This window comes from Halyomorpha halys, unplaced genomic scaffold (genome assembly GCF_000696795.3).
Source record: "Halyomorpha halys isolate HHAL.00 unplaced genomic scaffold, Hhal_1.1 Scaffold364.1, whole genome shotgun sequence".
NCBI lineage: Eukaryota > Metazoa > Arthropoda > Insecta > Hemiptera > Pentatomidae > Halyomorpha > Halyomorpha halys.
In genome coordinates, this window is record NW_027108785.1 from 210,079 (window position 1) to 227,817 (window position 17,739).

The following is a 17,739-nucleotide window of genomic DNA, read 5'->3' on the forward strand; positions in this document are numbered from 1 at the left end:
GTATACTTCTGGGGCAAGAGAGACCAGAAGGGAGGACCTACTCCTTTCGTAGGCTTGGCATCTGGTACGCCATATTTGGCAGTTGAAAGTTAAGAGTTGCTGGCACACCCTGTATGCCAGAAATGGCAAGGCAGGGGATTAACAAAAAAAGTTGAGAGTTACTCCAAAGCATGCTCAAATTTTGTTGTAAACATTTAATATTCCATAAATAATGTTTACTGTTTTTACTTATATAAAGATGGTCAAAGTTGCAGTCAAAAGAGAAATAAAAATAGTTAATAATTATTTATTTTCCGATGTTTCACCCCACTTTGTAAAGCTTCATGATAGCCTTGGTGACTTTATCATCGTCTAAAGTGGCCAAAGCTATCAACTTAAACAGCCCTTGTTGAGAACGGATTCTAATTTCTAAAAGATTTTCCATTTTGCTTTACAACCTGGTTCTTCCCCTTTGATCGTAGTGTGGTAATATTTAATTATGAATTTTAATTTTATGAGGTTGAATTATTTAGACTTAGCTTGAATTAAGAAAAAGGGTTCACTAATTGTTTTGAGAAGGTGGTTGATTGATAAGAAAGAAAGACTGATAAAATTAATTAATTGTTATATTCAAAAATTATTTAAAGTAAATAAAAAGGAAAATTGATAATTTTTACTTATTCTCAGGTCTAAAGTATAGTTTTTAAGATGTCAAGGTTAAATGAAACGATTGAATATTAAATAGATATGAGAATTTTTATTTTATATGTGTAATATTATAGATTTTTTTATCTCAGTGCAGGTTTCTAGGCAATTAGAACAGTCAACTTATTTATTAACTACCTTTACAAATATTACAAAGCAACGCTAACCAATTACTTGTTCTCAGCAAACAAACATTGAATGTAAACAATCTCATTCACCGGTGATCCAAACTAAGTTACTTTATCTTCATGGATGTTCTTTTGATGTCTTCGTTCTTGAAGAAGTCTACCACTGAGAGTAGCTAAGGGACCTTCAGGACATCCTGCCTCTAGAAGGTGTCATCCCTCTTCCGCCTAATCAACAAGTGATCCAAAAACCAAGATTTCTTCCTTCCCTTTCTATAGGTGTTCATTCTCAATATCGATTGTAGCACTAGTTTTGAGTTTTTTCATATGATTTCCTTTATGAATAATTTTCTGTAATACTTATTATCAACTTCTATTTTTTCTTAAATTTACAGTAACTACAATTATGATGGGAAGTTAAATAAAGTTTAAAATATTTGAATCTGCTCAACATGGCAGCGATTCTACTGACTGCAGAATGGTGCTGCCATCTTGGCTTTTCTAAGGATCTTTTCCACTTCATATTTGACTGAATGAAATTGGTTAGCTTGCTTTTTTGATTTAATACAATGAACAATACTGAAACGATACATAAAAATAAAAACCATTTAAATATAAAAAATAACTATTTACTCATAAAAGAGGATATTACATAATATATTGAATATATGATTGAAATGAGTTGTAGAGAGGAAGATAAGTCAAAAGTATATTGTAATAATGTTAGTGAGTTATAAATAATTTAGATTGTGGGAACTATTGCTGAGATGATATTCCTGCAATGAGAGAGGGTCATCATTTTGTAGTTAGTAGATGACAGATGTTCACTGACTTGGGATTTCCATATGGTATGGGTCTGCCGTGATCTGATGCTAATGTGCCGATCTCTGGGCTGTATGCCCCAAGTGCCACGCTCTGCTTCCTAGCTGGACATCTTGTCTCTTTGGTGGCTGGCAACTGAGTGGGACCAGGCCAGAGCTTCCTGAAGCGTCCTCAGGTTCCATAAAGTCAGGTATTAGCTCTATGATGTGGGAGCGGCCCTGCCTTTTACCATAGATGGGTCTGTTAATTGTAGACAGGGTCTTTCATCCAATTAAAGTGACCCCCCTTCTTAATCTCTCAAATAATAAAACTACAGGCCTTTGGACTGAACAGCCTTGATAATACAAGAGCCCAAGAGGAGAAAAAAGTCAGTTATCTCACCCCGATTTTTGTTTACTTTAATGAAAACTATGTATACTTACTATTCAAAATTGATGAGTCTGCCAAATATAGGTAGGGGGAATAAAAAAATTGTGGCTTTTCAAAACATTTCAAAAAAAAATTAATTTTTCATTCGGAGCTCTATATCTTTAAAACTAGCAACAACAATTTAAAATCTAAGAGAATATCATTTAAAGCAGAGAAAATTTGCTAAACTCTAAGCTCTACATAGTTCCTGAGGTATAGATTTCTCAAAATAAATTAACTAACTACTATTCTTTTAGTAGTTTTTTAAGAAATGTTGCTTTTTAAAACGCTATATCTCGAGAACTATTGGACGTAAATAGCTCTATTAGGGTTTATATTTTAGCAAATTTACTCTACTTTAAATGATGTTCTCTTAGATTTTCTATTGTTGTAGGTAGTTTTGAAGATATAAAGCTCAAAATGAATTAATTATATTTAACGTTTTGAAACAGCTACCATTTTTTATTCCCCCTACCTATACTTGGCAGATTCATCAATTTTGACAAGTAATTATACATAGTTTTTATTAAAGTAATAAAAAATTGGGGTGAAATAACTGCCTTTTTTTTCTTCCCGGCTCTTGTAATATGACGAAGCCCTACAAAATGGGGCGAAACGTCGGAAACTACTTTTTTTTTCTCTTTTGACTGCAACCATATTCATTATTAACTGTTTTTATTTATTTATTTATATTTTTAATAAGCTTTCTCCATTATATCATAAACAATTATTTAATAGTATCAAACGTAATATTTTATTGAAAAAAATTAATTTTTTATTAACTGTTCCTAATCGCTTAGTAAATTTTCTTTATCAATATACCAAATTATTGAAAATATCATTTATTAAAACTTATATTTTATTCACATTAGCAATAGTTCTACAGATAATTACATTAATGTGGGAAATCCCTATTAACTTTAATGTAAAGTTGCCTTCAAGGGGCATGGCCTAATTTTGAATAGTCAAACATGTGGATCCAATTTTACAATTAGAAGTACAGTAAAATAAAAAACACTGATTCTTTAATAATTTATTAATACATCATATATTATATTAATATTACCAACATTATATATATAATATAATAAGATATAAATTATTTATTTAACATTTGTTTCTTAAAGACACAAGACTGATTTAACACTGATGAAATTATCTATGAATACTTCATAATTATTCTATCAAAACATAAAAGGTTACAAAAATAACTAACTATTTTCCATTTATACACAAAATATGAGGAAGTATCACAGAACAAACTATAATACTAAATTCATAAATAACATTTACTAAATGCAATCGGATTGAAATACTGACTAAATTATTAAAAATAACATTATTCCTTTAAACTAACATATTTTCTGGTAACGATCACCTAGGAACCTAAGTGGGTTTTCCTAACAGTATACAGACCTCAACCAATTAATAATATAAATGAGACTCGTAGGTCAGTTAATGGTCATGGTTTCCTAAATAATCTATACACGAGGATTCAAAAATATAAAATTGTCAATATATTTATACAACTACTCAGAAAATAAGTACTTTCTTTTGAACATAATCGTAAGTCTTTGGTTTGAATCAGTTTTTTTAAGAAACCCGTCAGGATTTCTTTTTCCAATACGATCATAGGCAAGAGGTAATTTTAATAATGCTGTTTAGAATTTTTATCATTTAGTAAGGAATTTGGTTCTGATAATACTGTATCATATCGTAAGTCCTAGTCCTAAAGTTTAAGAAGGAATTACGTATTATTGATATCATATAGGCAGCGGCTTCTTTATCGCTGGCATTGGGAGCGAATCTGGCCCTCAGCAGTTTAATCGTCTGCCCTCGGAAACATGGCAGTCCAGTGTCCAGCATGAGAGAAACAAGAGATATAATGGCTTCTTGGTAGGGCCTATAGGAAAAAAGAATAAAAAGTTAATATAGACTTTAAAGCATAAGATTTAATTTGGTATATAAAATAATAATGAAATATTTAAGTGATTATCTAACATGAAGGATGAAATTGAAACTCAACATACACAAAATATAGCTACAGTGTAATGTCGACAATGCGAACTACATTTTTTTTTTTTTTTATGATGTAATGCGAAGTAATTTTTTTTTTTACTTTTTGTGAGAAAACTCAGCAGACAATAACATTTTTGTTTTAATAAATAAAGGACATTATTTACTTCCCAATCTACAGGCAAGTTATTGTAATTACCATGAAAATTGAAATTTTTACACAGTTTCGATATCAGCTAATCTAATTCAAATGACATTGTTCATACTATATTTTGTTGGAATTAAAAATACATAACATCTATTATATAAATCATTTGATTCAGTAAAAATAAAGTAATTAAAAGGGGAAATATGTATAATACAAAATTTGGTGTGAACTCATTTTTTTTTTTTAAATAAATCCATACAAAGAGCATTTTTTTAATTTTTATTTATACTTTTGTTCACTTATAAATGAACAATATTTTAATTTATTAAAATTATAAGTGGTGATTTAATTTATTAAAATTATATCACCACTTAGCATTAATGGGGATATAAACAAAAAAAAAAGTGTAGCTATACAAAATACGGCTATGTGCAGCGATCTTATAAGACTCATAAAAACTGACGAAAAAATGCAGACTTGTTTAAAAATGATTAATTTTTAAAACTTCAAACTGTCAAATTTCCAATCAATAAATAAAAACAGTTATGTACATTTATATTGTTGATTTTTTTTATACCATTTTTCCTAATACTTTCATTAATCTGAACATCCCCTGCAACAATTAGTTCCGATTACTGAGGTTACAGTATATTTTATAAATTAAAATACCAATATTGTCAAGGGATCACTGTATCTCTCTCAGTGGGACATCTTAAAAAGAAGACATCAAGAATCATTCCAGAAAAATAATATCTTTTCTTGTTTGGATCGCCAAGAATTTGTTTGTGTGTTGAAAACTATTAGAGATTTGGTTCTCTTTGTTTAAAGACAGTGTTAGTTTGTGAAAGAGAAGTCATCAAAAACCATCAGTCATCAAAGGAGAGTATAAATTGTTTAGTATTGCTCAACATATAATTATAAAAGTGTTATTAAAGTTAAGTGTTCTGATAGCCTAGAAAAACACGCCCTGAGATTAAGAGTCTATACTATTATATATAATTAAAAATAAAAATTCTCATACTTATTTAATATTTAATCTTTTTATTTAACCTTGTCATCTTCAAACTATACTTTAGATATGAGAATAAATAAAAACTATAAAATTTCCCCTTATTTATTTTAAAATAATTTTTCAATATTACAATATAAATAGTTTTTTATTGCTTAATGACCTCCTTGATTTCGTCATCCCTTTATTCCATAACGATATTTTATTTATCAAAAAATATGTAGATGACCTTTTTCTCATTCTAAACCCTGATAAAATCCCTCATATCCTTTCTTCTTTTAACTCTTACCACCCTCGCCTTCATTTCACTGTTGAAACCGAAACTAACTTTTCCCTCCCCTTTCTTGACCTCCTTATTATAAAGAATAATGACGGCTCCTTGTCCACTGACTGGTATAACAAACCCGCTTACTCCGGTAGGTTACTAAACTATTTTTCCCAGCACCCCTGCCATCAAAAAATCAATATTGCCAAAAATCTCATACACCGTTGCCTTTCCTTATCCGATCCCCAATACCACAACACAAACATTCACCGTATTAAGATTATCTTGCTTTCAAATGATTTTCCCCTTCACATCATAAACAAACTTTTATAAACTCTTACATCAAACGTTCAACGCCTACTCCTCCCTCTCCAAACTCTCTAAATCCACCATCCACTCTCTATATTTATAGATCCCTTCCAGATGTCCCCTCTCTCACTGGCAACATACAAAATTCTTAAAATCAACCATTCCTTCACTACGTCTTGGACTCAAGTCTCAAAATAAATTATCTTACTTTTTTACTAATACTAAGGATCCTATTCCTCTCCAATACCGCTCTAACGTTGTTTACCGGATTCCTTGTTCCTCCCACAATTGTTATTCTTCATATATAGGCGAAACTAAGAATCACCTCAGATCACGTATCTCTCAACATAAATTATCTATAACTTCCCAAAACTCAGCAGCTTCCAAACTTTCAGAACATGCCCTTACACTTAATCATGCTTTTGATTTTTACCATAACACTATTTTAGCCACTGTTCCAAATTACCAAAAAAGACTCATCTCAGAATCCATTTATATACATCTTGAACCCCTTCCAGTTAACCACAAAATCGATAAAAACTGTATCTCACATACCTACAGCCATATATTAAACTTAATTAAGACTAAATAATTTCACGCTCATTTTATTATCACCAAATTTTTCTACCATACTTTTGTTTTTCACCTGTCTGTTATCTCTCTACCACTTGTATTATTTATCGCTGCTTTCATTTATATTTATTCATCTATGTTTTATTAACTTTCACATATACTCTGTTTTTTTTGTTTTTTGTAAACTTTTACTTCTCGTGTTTCTATTAACTTATTTCACTTATCATTATCATCACCTATATTGTTAACATTCTATCACAATTTTTCACTTATTTCTATACCTTATTACTTATTTTTAATCTTTTTATGTACTTCTTTTTACATCTTACCTTGTACTTTTATTTTATTTTGTAAACTTTCACTTCCTTAACTTCCACTTTTTAAATTACCTTATTTCACTTTATATTATTCATGTTACTCCTGTTATCTTTACTATTACTATTATCAGTATAGATAAATGATTATTTTCACGATATATAGAAACTACAGTTATTATCATTGTCTAATTATTTTTCTTATTTATTTCTTTGTAATCTTTTTTCTTTTTTTTTTTTTAATACTCTTTATCTACTTTTACTTATTATTAGTAACTTCTTTTACAATCATTGTTATTGTATCCTATACTGTATTAACTATCCTAACTATATTTTCTTCAGTATATACTCGTATTATTAGTAAGGATATGTATCATTCTAATTTTACTTAGTTATTCCTAAATTAGAAAATTATTATAGTTATTATTATTATCATATTTCTGTATCTTTCTCTTATTATTTTTCGTCATATCTTTATGACTACTTCCTGTATACACGACATATTTTATTTTATATGTAATACAGTACCTGACATTTCAGTTGAAGGAATTATTATATATCTCATACAGAAGCAATTATTAATAGGAAAAATTTCATTGAAGATGAACTATTAGATGTACCTGACTGCCAAGTATGCCTGCACGCAGAGCTCCGTGAACCACCTGAACGGAGCAGCCTCTATTTTACCACCCATCACCATCACCATTTCATCAGTCAGCTTGATGTCGGGTTCGAAACCTAAGTTGCCGCCAGGGGAAGACTCGAACATGAAACCAAAGTCTGCAAAAAAAAATATTTTAATCAAATTACTAACTTAGTAATTAATTTAAAACACATTTTTCATAAAATTTACATAAAGAAAGAAATTCAAGTTTATTTGTTGTAACTAGAAGAAAAAGACAAAGCATTTCAATTCAATCTAAGTATTGAAATGTTTTTATTATTTGATTAATTGACTCATAAGATCGATCTTCAATACATTACAATAATACCTTTTTTTTTTAATAATTTATTTATTGTTATTTACAACTGTATAAAAATATATAAAACAAGTAAATTTGCTGTAGGTGAGATAGTGACATGATACAAACATGTGGAGAATCTACCCATTGATAGAACTCCAATAACTTTTCTAGAGGAGAAGATCTCGAGGCCATCTTCTTTAAAGACGCCTAGGAGGATTATTAGGTAATGAAGGAGAAGCCAAGTTAGAAACAAGTGGATTCGGGTGATTGGGAAGTTTTCCATGGAAGGAACGGTATCTGGTTCTGGCCAAGTCACGGTAAGAATTGGATTCGGGAGGAATTTGATGATTTAGTGGAGCCCCAAAGCTCAACTCAGTATGTCCAGATAGGCCTAATAATAGTCATGTAGATCAGTCTTTTGTAATGGGTTGGCAATTTAGACGGTTTGTCCAGTAAATGTTGTAATAGTCAGAATCGACGAGCAGTTTCCTGTCTTTTCAGTCTTGTATGAGGATACAGTAGTACCAAAATTAGGTTTATTTAAATTATTTAAAACAAAACTGCATCTGACTACAAGTTTTTATCATCTTGTGAATAACACACATAATTAAATATAAGATTGAAATTTTTATTTTTTAAAAAAAATTAATTTAAAAGCTTATTTTTATTGCTAATTTATTTCAGGAATATTTGAAATATAGGAGAAAACATAGTTTATTTATTTAAAAAAATGCAATTTCTTATATAAGCAAAAACAACTTAAAATTTTAATGATACAATATAAACTAAATTAAACATTAGGTTTCAAAATATAATTTTTTTTATATAACTGTAATAAAAAACTTGGTAGTAGGTATTCCAATTGCATTTCATATTTGTTGAGATAATTCATTCATGATGAACCTTCTTAATAATTTTTCATTTCATTACTTCACTCGAATTATCTTTAAATATTTTATATATTTATGCTTTTAAATGTAACGTCATTTATTAACCATCAAATTCTCATTACATTGTTATCGTCAAAAAAACTCTCCTGTTGATACCATGATTACTTTTATTTTTACTAAGACTAAATAAGAAGAATGGATAATGTAGAAAATTTGAAGTCATAAAAAATGGTATGATAAATTGATTAATTTAAGTTGTTAAATTATTTTTGTGGTATGCATAATGTGAAATTTGATATTACGAATTGTAGTGTACCTGATGATAGTGCGATAGCCCCAAAACGTTATGGTAAATTAGAGAAAGCTAATTATGGAATAATTTTTTACTTCATCTCATATATGATATCAAATAACAAAACAATTAAAATTTAAATAAGCAAGCATAGCTACGAACCAATATGTATTATATGCCCCTGTGTGTCGAGCATTATGTTTCCATTGTGCCTGTCTTTGATCTGAAGCAAGAAACCTACAACACTGTACGCAGCCATAGAGCAGACAAAATTCTTTCTAGCAGCCTGACACAAAAAGAAATAACATAAAATTAATTAAAATCTACAATTTTTTTTATTTCCATGATACAGTAACCTTGAGAATAGATATTAATAACAGGACATAGCATTAAAAATAAACAATACATTTTAAAAGTAAAAAAAATAACAAATATTAATAAATAAATAAAGACAATTCGTTGTCCGAGGATAACATGTGGTGTGGTTGTTCAACATAGTTCAATAGTTTGAACTGTATAGATCTTACCCTTATTGCTAAAATTACATACATATCTCTAAATAACCATTTTTTCGAGATATTACACTGTTGAACTAGGATAGCGATTTTACCAATTGACAACAGAAAGGTTAAAAAAAATATTATAAAATCATACTAAAATTTGAATTTGTGTAAAAAAAAATAACAGAATTTTCTATTAATGTGGTTTTCCTTAACCGAAAACTTTTTATTATAATTATTTAATAAATCAATTTATTTTAGCAAATATCATGGAAACTACTATACCTACAAAGGTAAAGTTCATAAACTTCTATGTAGTACATTAAACTAGCTTTAATTTGTGTGCTAATAGACATCTGTACGTCAAATGGTTTTTGAGATATAGATTTTTCAAAATAAATCCACTAACCACTAATCTTTCACTACGTTCTGTACAACATTTTTATGAAATGTTGCTTTTTAAAAAGCTCTACATCAAGAACTATTGAACATAAATATCTCTATTAGTGTTTATATTTTAGCAAATTTACTCTACTTTAAATGATGTTCTCTTAGATTTTCTATTGTTGTTGGTAGTTTTGAAGATATAGAATTCAGAATGAATTAATTGTTTTTAACGTTTTGAAACAGCCACCATTTTTTATTCAGGTACGGCAGATTCATCAATTTTGACAAGTAATTATTCATATTTTTCATTAAAATAATAAAAAATTTGGGTGAAATAACTGCCTTTTTTCTCCTCTTGGGCTCTTGTACTATGATGTGTTTTCTGTAAATGATATTCAGCTAACTCTTTTCATAGGATTCTATAACTTTCCTAAGCATCTAGTTGATATCCTTTTTATTTTAGGATAATAATATTGGGTCATTTCATATGAAATGTCCATTCTTTATTATTTCAGAAATTCAAGGTTAAATTTTTGAAATTGATTTTCAGGTCAAAAACGTATTTTGTGACTTCATTCCTTCACTAAACTCTGAATTTTTTAGTTTTAGGATTAAAAAATTGATAACATGTGAGGGAAAATGTATAGAAAATAAAGTTAAATATTTTGATTTCATAAAGTTGTTTTAATAAAAATAACCTTCCCTGTGAAAACTGACATTTCATATGACCCAATAGTTGATTTAACAAATGAAAGTTTTATAACGAATAATTGAAAAATTATAATTACAGTAGGTAAGTTAAATTTTAATTTAAAATATTTATCTTTTTATGGAAAAATTTTAATTTCAAAATTATCTCAATGAGTTTTAGGTGTAAAATTTTAATTTTTAAAACTTTTATTTTTAGAAGTGGGTATACTGACCTTTAAGAGAAAACTTCTCAAATGTTTACACATAAAATCAAGGCAAGGAACTCAAATATGAATTTAATAACATTTTAAAATCCAATAAACTTATCAGGGTCCATTATAACACCAAGTCCAAATGAGTTTCATTGATTGATTGAAGCCACGTTAGAGGTGGGTGGGTCCGAGGAGGCTTCCTGCAGGCTTGATTCTCAGCAATAGTAACAGAACAAATAATTATTTACCACAGTCGAACTGTGGTCCGATAATAAAAATTACTTAATGATTTACCTGAAACTCTTGGGTGTTTTCCTCTCCATAAGTTTTAGTAAAATATTCATACATCCCGATATCAGTTTGGCGCCCAAGTTGGTCTCTTGATTTAGCATTGGGTACACATTCTATCACGCCACACTGTAAAATAGGAAAGATATAGAAATTATGTTGAAGTATTTCAAAACATCAATTTATCGATAAAATAGCTAATTATAAAAAATAATAATTAATATTGGTTGTAAATTAACATCAATTCTTAAATAAATTAATATTGTGTTAATTTTTCATAACTTTAGAATTTCGTAATTATGGATTATGCAATGGTTAGGGATGCTTTTACAACAGTGGAACCTCAGTAAAGGAAATCTTATTAACAAAACATATTGTAATATGCTCCTTTTGTAGTAAATAGTATATTTTGATGTATAAAGGGTTTTTAATATGTTTTCTTTTATGTATCATTTTAAGATTGTTAATTTGTTTTGTTTATCCAAAAAGCAAGCTAACCAAGTTTCATTGTTTATAATAACTTCGTGATACAAAACAAAAACCAAGATGGCGGTACGTTGAATCAAGGCCACGTTGAGCAGATTCAAATATCATAAAAACTATTTTAACTCGTCCCCTCATAATTGAAAATATAGAAATTAAAGGAAAAATAGAAATCAAGAAATAGTGCTAATGAATAATATTCAGAAAGTAAATCATTTGGAAAAATCCCTGACTGTTGTGCGACAATCGATGTTTACATGTAACCTGAAGGCAGGTTTTGTTTTTGGAGGGAACAGTCTTGTGAGGAGAGAAGAGAAAGGATGTCTTGAGGATTAGGAGGTCCTCATCAATTTCTGTCCAGCAAGAAGAGGAAGCCATTTTGGACGCCAGAACAATAGAAAAAAAGAAGACACCAAGGAAGATTGTGAGCTTGGTTAGTTTTTGCTATACATAAAATTAGATCCATGTATAAAATAGATTTTAATTTAATTAATTGAAATTATTGTAAATGCCTGTATTCTGATTGTCTAGTAACAATACGCCCTGAGATTAAGAGTCTTTTTATATAATGAAATTCAATTATCTATTTTATATTAAAGTTCTTAATTTGAACCCAAAAATTACCTTTTATATTTGAAAAAAGTTTTATAAAATGAGCAAGATTCTTTTTATTTTTATTTTTAATAATTAAAATTATTACAATATATATTAGGTGTTTATTATTAAACATAGACTCAATATGAGACGATGGTCGGGGATGTGGTCAGTAATGATAAAAATAAATAAGTAAAACTTATTCTATTTTTGCCGACATTTTGGCTCGGGCCTTCATAAGAGTTGAAAACAAAAAAAAAACTGTTAACAAACTTCATTGAGAGAGAAATGCTTTATTTAGCCATGCTGCCTAAATACATTGGGTTAATATAATACAGAGCATACCAATCAATCCATGATAGTACATATATACAATACATATATTTACATGATATAACAACATTTTTTTTCTCTACCTTTTCCTTTTACAATCAATACTCGTCTACACACTATTTTTTTTTTCCTATTTGACAATTTTATTCTCCCAATTTCACTCTCTCAGACCCTCTCCAGTGATCTGCTACCCACATTTGATCCGTTAAACTGATTGAACGAATTTATCATTAGATAGCAATGTGAAATCAAACCAAAGACATAATAGTTACAGCAGTAAATAAGTTTAAAAAAAAAAAAATAAATAAATTTTAAATACCGAATACATACATTTAAAAAACAAAAAAGATAGTTAAAAGAAATAATTAAATGAATAAATAAATTATAACACAAATCAACAGGTTCAAGATCTAAAAAAAATATATATAAATAAATAAAACAATGAATAATCTCGGCATGAATGAATGACAAGAAATGAAGGAGAAACAATTAAAATAAACAAAGAGACTTGCTCACTCGTGCAGAGTTACCGTCAAGAGTGAGTACAGATTCAGCAGTTAGAGAGTACAACTAGTGTACAAGTCATAATGAACAAAATGTACATTAAACCAAGCAGAAATAGTTGATAGCATATAAAACTAAATATGAAAAAATGTGTAGATAAATAAATAAGTAGAAAAATTAGATTAAAGAATATATATTATAATATCTTCTTTTTTAATCAATAGTTGATTTTTATACATAAATGATTTTAATTATGTTTTTATTTTATGTATATCAGTATTGTTTATTTGTTGTGTTAAATCAAAAAAGCAAGCTAACCAATTTTGTTCAGTAAATATAAGTATGTAGTCACAAAACATATCGTTCAAAGCCAAGAAGGCGGCATATGTCCTGCAAAAAGTCCGTTGAATCGCGGCCATGTCGAGAAGATTCAATATTTTAAAAACTTTATTTTAACTTCCTATCATAATTGAAATTACAATACATTTAAGAAAAAATAGAAGTTAAGGATAAGTATTAAAGAAAATTATTCATAAAGGAAATCATGAGAAAAAAATCAAAACCGTAGTGCTACAATCGATGTTGAGAACGAGCACCTATGGAAGGGGAAGGAAGAGAGCTTGGTTTTTGAAATCATTCGTTGCTTAGGCAGGAGATAGATGACACCGCCTAGAGGCAGGATGTCCTGTAGATCCCTTAGCTGCTTTTAGTGGTAGACATCTTGAGGGAAGAAGACATCGAAGAGTCACTCAAGAAGAAAAAGGGACTCTTTGTCTGGATCGCCAAACAACACACCACTTTGGTGGATGAGAAGTGAGTTGAAAACTATTAGGGGACCAATGCTATGTCATTAGTATTTGTTTGCAGAAAGATTGTCAGTGTTAGTTTGTTGAGAAAATCATCAAAAGAAGATTCTATGAAATTGGTTAGTTTTGTTCTACCTAAAATTAAATATATTTGTAAAAGAAATATTAATTTAATTTAAGTGTTATTAAAAATTAGTGTTCTGATTGCCTAGAAACCCGCCCTGAGATTAAGAGTCTAAAATGTTATAAAATTTAAATAAAATTCTACTACCAATATAATATTAAAGCTTTTAATTTGAACCTAAGCTATACTTTAGATATGAAAATTAAGTTAAAACTATATAAAATTCTTTTTATTTTTTATAATGAATTTTTAATTATTACAATATATATTGTAATATCCTCTTTTTTGATAAGTTTTTTTTTTGTATAGGTGGTTTTAGCTATATTTTATTTTATGTATCAACATTAATAATTTTTGATTTTCTTTTATTAAATCAAAAAGCAAGCTAACCAATTTCATCATTCAGAAGTTATGGATGCCAAAACAAAGTTGTTTCAAATATTTCAAGATGGCAGCATGCATCCTTCCACAGTTTATGGAATTACTGCTATGTTGAGTGGGTGGATCGAAATTTTTCAACTTTTGTTGTTTCAATTGATAACAACTATCAATGAAGTATTTACATTGTGAAGCATTATAAGTGAATTAGAGCGGTTGTACTACAATCCATGTTTGCATCTACTATTGAAGAAGGAACAAGAAAAGACACTTGTTGGTTACTTCCAGAATTCCCTCCTTCAGCGAATAGTCAGAGGAACCACGCTTCAAAGGGCCAGGAATAGTGTAATCAGAGAGGAGCTCCAACTCCCTTCTGTGCCGGAATTCATAGGCCGTAGGCACATCAAATTCTTTGATGGGCTGAAAGCCTGTGCCAATCCCCTATTCCGAGAAATCGCCCCTCCCCCAAGACCTGGGAGTTGGCAAAGCACGGTCCCTTTGGTCGACATCCTCGCCAAGGGAAGGTCTTCGGGCTCTGCCTGAAGTCACCCACACCCCAACACCACCAGCCGGAATGGTCCCTCCCCATTCCTTGTTAGCCCCTCGCAATCCAGCTACTCATGTAAAAACCGCCTTCAGCGGACCAAGTCTGTAACATCTTATAATGCCGTAAGACAAACCAAGATAAAATGAAGGTAGTGTATATATAATTCTTAGTTTTGTTGGTTGGAATGGCGGGGGATAGGACGTCTCTGGGAAGCTGGTGGTGTTGACCAACTTTTTCTACTGTCATTGGTAGATATCTAGAAAGAAGATCAAGAGTCAGCAGTCTTCCAAGAAAAGTATATCATTGAAGGAATAAAGACACTTTTTGTTTGGATCGCCAGTGGATTGGACGTATCCTGGAAGCTAGAAAAGGATCAAGCCTTTTTCTACTGTCAGTGGTAGCATCTTTAGAATGAAAACATCGAGAACCATCATTCATCATAGAAGCACATATAATTGGTTAGTTTAATTTACCTATGATTTAATTATATTTGTAAAAGTAGCCATTAATTTAGTTAAGAGCATTGTGTTCTGATTGTTTGGAAACCCGCCCTGAGATAAGAGACAATAATATTATATATAATTTAAAATAAAATTCTCATATCTATTTAGTATTTAATCTTTTCATTGAAACCTTATCATCTTCAAAGCTATATTTTAGATCTGAGAATAATAAAAACTAGTAAATTCCCTTTTATTAATTTTAATAAACCAAGATTTACAATATATATATAAATTTTTAGATAAACTTATCAGATTAATTAGAAATCTGTAATATATAATTATAAAAACTAAACCTACTCCAGGAGCAGTAGCAACAACTCTATAAGGAAAGAGGTACAGCTCGAGACCGACTTGTTGGAAAACATTTTTGAAAATTCCGATAACCTGAAGAGCAAGCATATCCTGTCTCACGTCATCGCCAACCTGTTAAGCAGAAAAAAGGCTATTAAATACCAGAGTATAGAAAATATCAAAAAAAGAAAAAAATACTATATAATAAAATTATTTACAAGAATAGAAAATTACATTGAATATTACAAGACTTAATTTAATTTCAAGCAGTCTGAAAATACAAAAATAACAATATCAAACTGAACAGTGAAGTTAGCACACTTTAAAACAGTTAGAACCAATACTAACATTGCTCACTGTTTATTTGCTAATGTTGACAAAACTTTTTTTCTTAGTTTAATTTATTTAGATTTGTAGGCAATAATCATAGTTTTATAGATATTTATCTATTAAAAGAGCATTTGGAAAGTAAAGGAAGATGCAATGTTATTAATAATTTTTAAAAAAGTGAATCGGTTTGAAATACCCATTGTCAGATTTACATATCCGATTTCTTCCATGTTTTTTTAAAATTTCATATAAAGTAAGGATCAAGGGTCTAATTTTTTTATATCAACTTAGCTGCATACTTTAGAAAGCCTAGAAGACGGCGCAACTGTACAGTTACAAGGGAATATTCAATGTGGCATGCAAGCCAGTACCCAACTGCCATCACCACCATGACTGATTAGGCCACTGACTGTTCGGGAAAGACCTTTTTTATGGTTACCAGGAAAAATCCATTGTCTTCACCATTTTTTCTTCAGACACATCGGCTCAACCTGAACGAGAGAAGCTGCAAGAATATAATCGCGACAGTGAAATTCCTAAAGACCTCACAGATAAGCTATAATAATATATTCATATATGAGACACACCTAAAGCTCTGTTCTTATCTTATATTATTAAATAATTATTATTTTACTAACATAATTAATCCATCTCCCCCCTCAGGGATTTCATTCTGGTTTTTAAATATACATGTTTGCTAACCCCAAAGCCAAATGTTTTTCAGTTATAGCCTGTTTTTCCTCTCTATTTTAAAGAAATTTTTCAACTTGCAATAAAGGGCTCTCTGAGTAAAACATGAAACGGGCCGCTGATGTTGTCAACACTCATTCAAGTACAGACATACACACAAGCCAATAGCCGAAAATGAGTAATTTGAACTTATGGAGCTCTCAAACGCATATATCCAATGAAAACTGAGTATAGAAAACTTGACCCAATTATATTAATTTTCTTAATTATCAGAAATACAAATAAAAATATAAATATTTCATATCATAGTTTAAATAATAAAAACCTTGAAAATTGCGGCTTGCCAAAGTTCACAATTCATCGATGTAGGCTTTTCTTCGAGTTCCTCTCCGGCTGAAACAGCCAATGCCATAGCTTCCAGCTCTTTAATACCGCATTTCTTGACTTTAAACCTCGCCAAATAGGGAGCTTTTGCAGCGCTAAGGGAATACAATGTTCAAGAATTAATAAACTTGGAGCATTAAAATGATTAAAAATACTGAAATAGAATTACATTATTTTTAACATTTTGTATTCCATTGTTTAAATAAGAATATTTTCAAATTTTTTTTTTTTTTTTACAATAATATCTACATAAATAATGACAGAATCAAAAAATAAAACAGAAAGTTTATGTATTGTAATATCCTCTTTTTTTATAAATAGTTTAAGTTTCGTTGTTTCCATGTATTTCCATCGAACAATAAACTGATCAACTTTATCATGGATAGCAAACTAACCTATTTGATCTTATATATAGTTGACTGTATTACTTTAAATATAAGAAGATGGTCAGGGTTGCGGTCAAAAAAGAACAAATTGTTATTAACTATTTAATGTCCGACGTTTCGCCCCACTTTGCTGGGCTTCATGAGGGCTGTTCAAAGCGATATAGATTAAGCAGACATTGATGTCTTAATTATTATTAAGAATAAAATCTTCATCCAAAATCATAGATAAAAACTCAAAACTATATACATACATATAACATGATATATATTTTAATATTCCAGGTTTATTAAAATAAATGAAAGGAAATTTAATAGTTTTTATTATTCTCAGAGTGCCGCAGAGTCACCCATGGAAGAAAAGTGCAGAAACATGGCTGCTATCATGAAGAAAAGAGGAAGGGCTATAGCTCTGCAGTGGATACCAGGCCATGTTGGCATAGATGGTAATAAGCAAGCTGACAAGTTGGCTAAACTTGGTTGTGCAGAGAA

The 17,739-nt window shown here is 29.6% G+C and overlaps 1 protein-coding gene across 8 annotated transcripts in view; it reads right to left on the bottom strand.

Annotated features, from left to right (window-relative positions):
* Positions 1 to 3,082: 3,082 nt before the first annotated feature.
* Pi4KIIIalpha (phosphatidylinositol 4-kinase III alpha) overlaps positions 3,083 to 17,739 on the bottom strand; it is a 122,255-nt gene continuing 107,598 nt past the window's right edge. For 5 of the 8 annotated variants that reach the window (XM_067047112.1, XM_014422289.3, XM_024361161.2 and 2 more), the window contains 6 exons: positions 16,806 to 16,959; positions 15,467 to 15,592; positions 10,904 to 11,026; positions 8,983 to 9,106; positions 7,294 to 7,453; positions 3,084 to 3,942 (listed from right to left, as the gene is read on the bottom strand). In XM_067047112.1, the coding sequence (XP_066903213.1) occupies positions 3,717 to 3,942; positions 7,294 to 7,453; positions 8,983 to 9,106; positions 10,904 to 11,026; positions 15,467 to 15,592; positions 16,806 to 16,959 (913 nt within the window). In that variant the 3' untranslated portion in view covers positions 3,084 to 3,716. Of the gene's footprint in view, positions 3,943 to 7,293; positions 7,454 to 8,982; positions 9,107 to 10,903; positions 11,027 to 15,466; positions 15,593 to 16,805; positions 16,960 to 17,739 lie in introns of all 8 variants that reach the window. The other 3 variants (XM_014422286.3, XM_014422290.3, XM_014422285.3) reach the window with 1 other exon arrangement.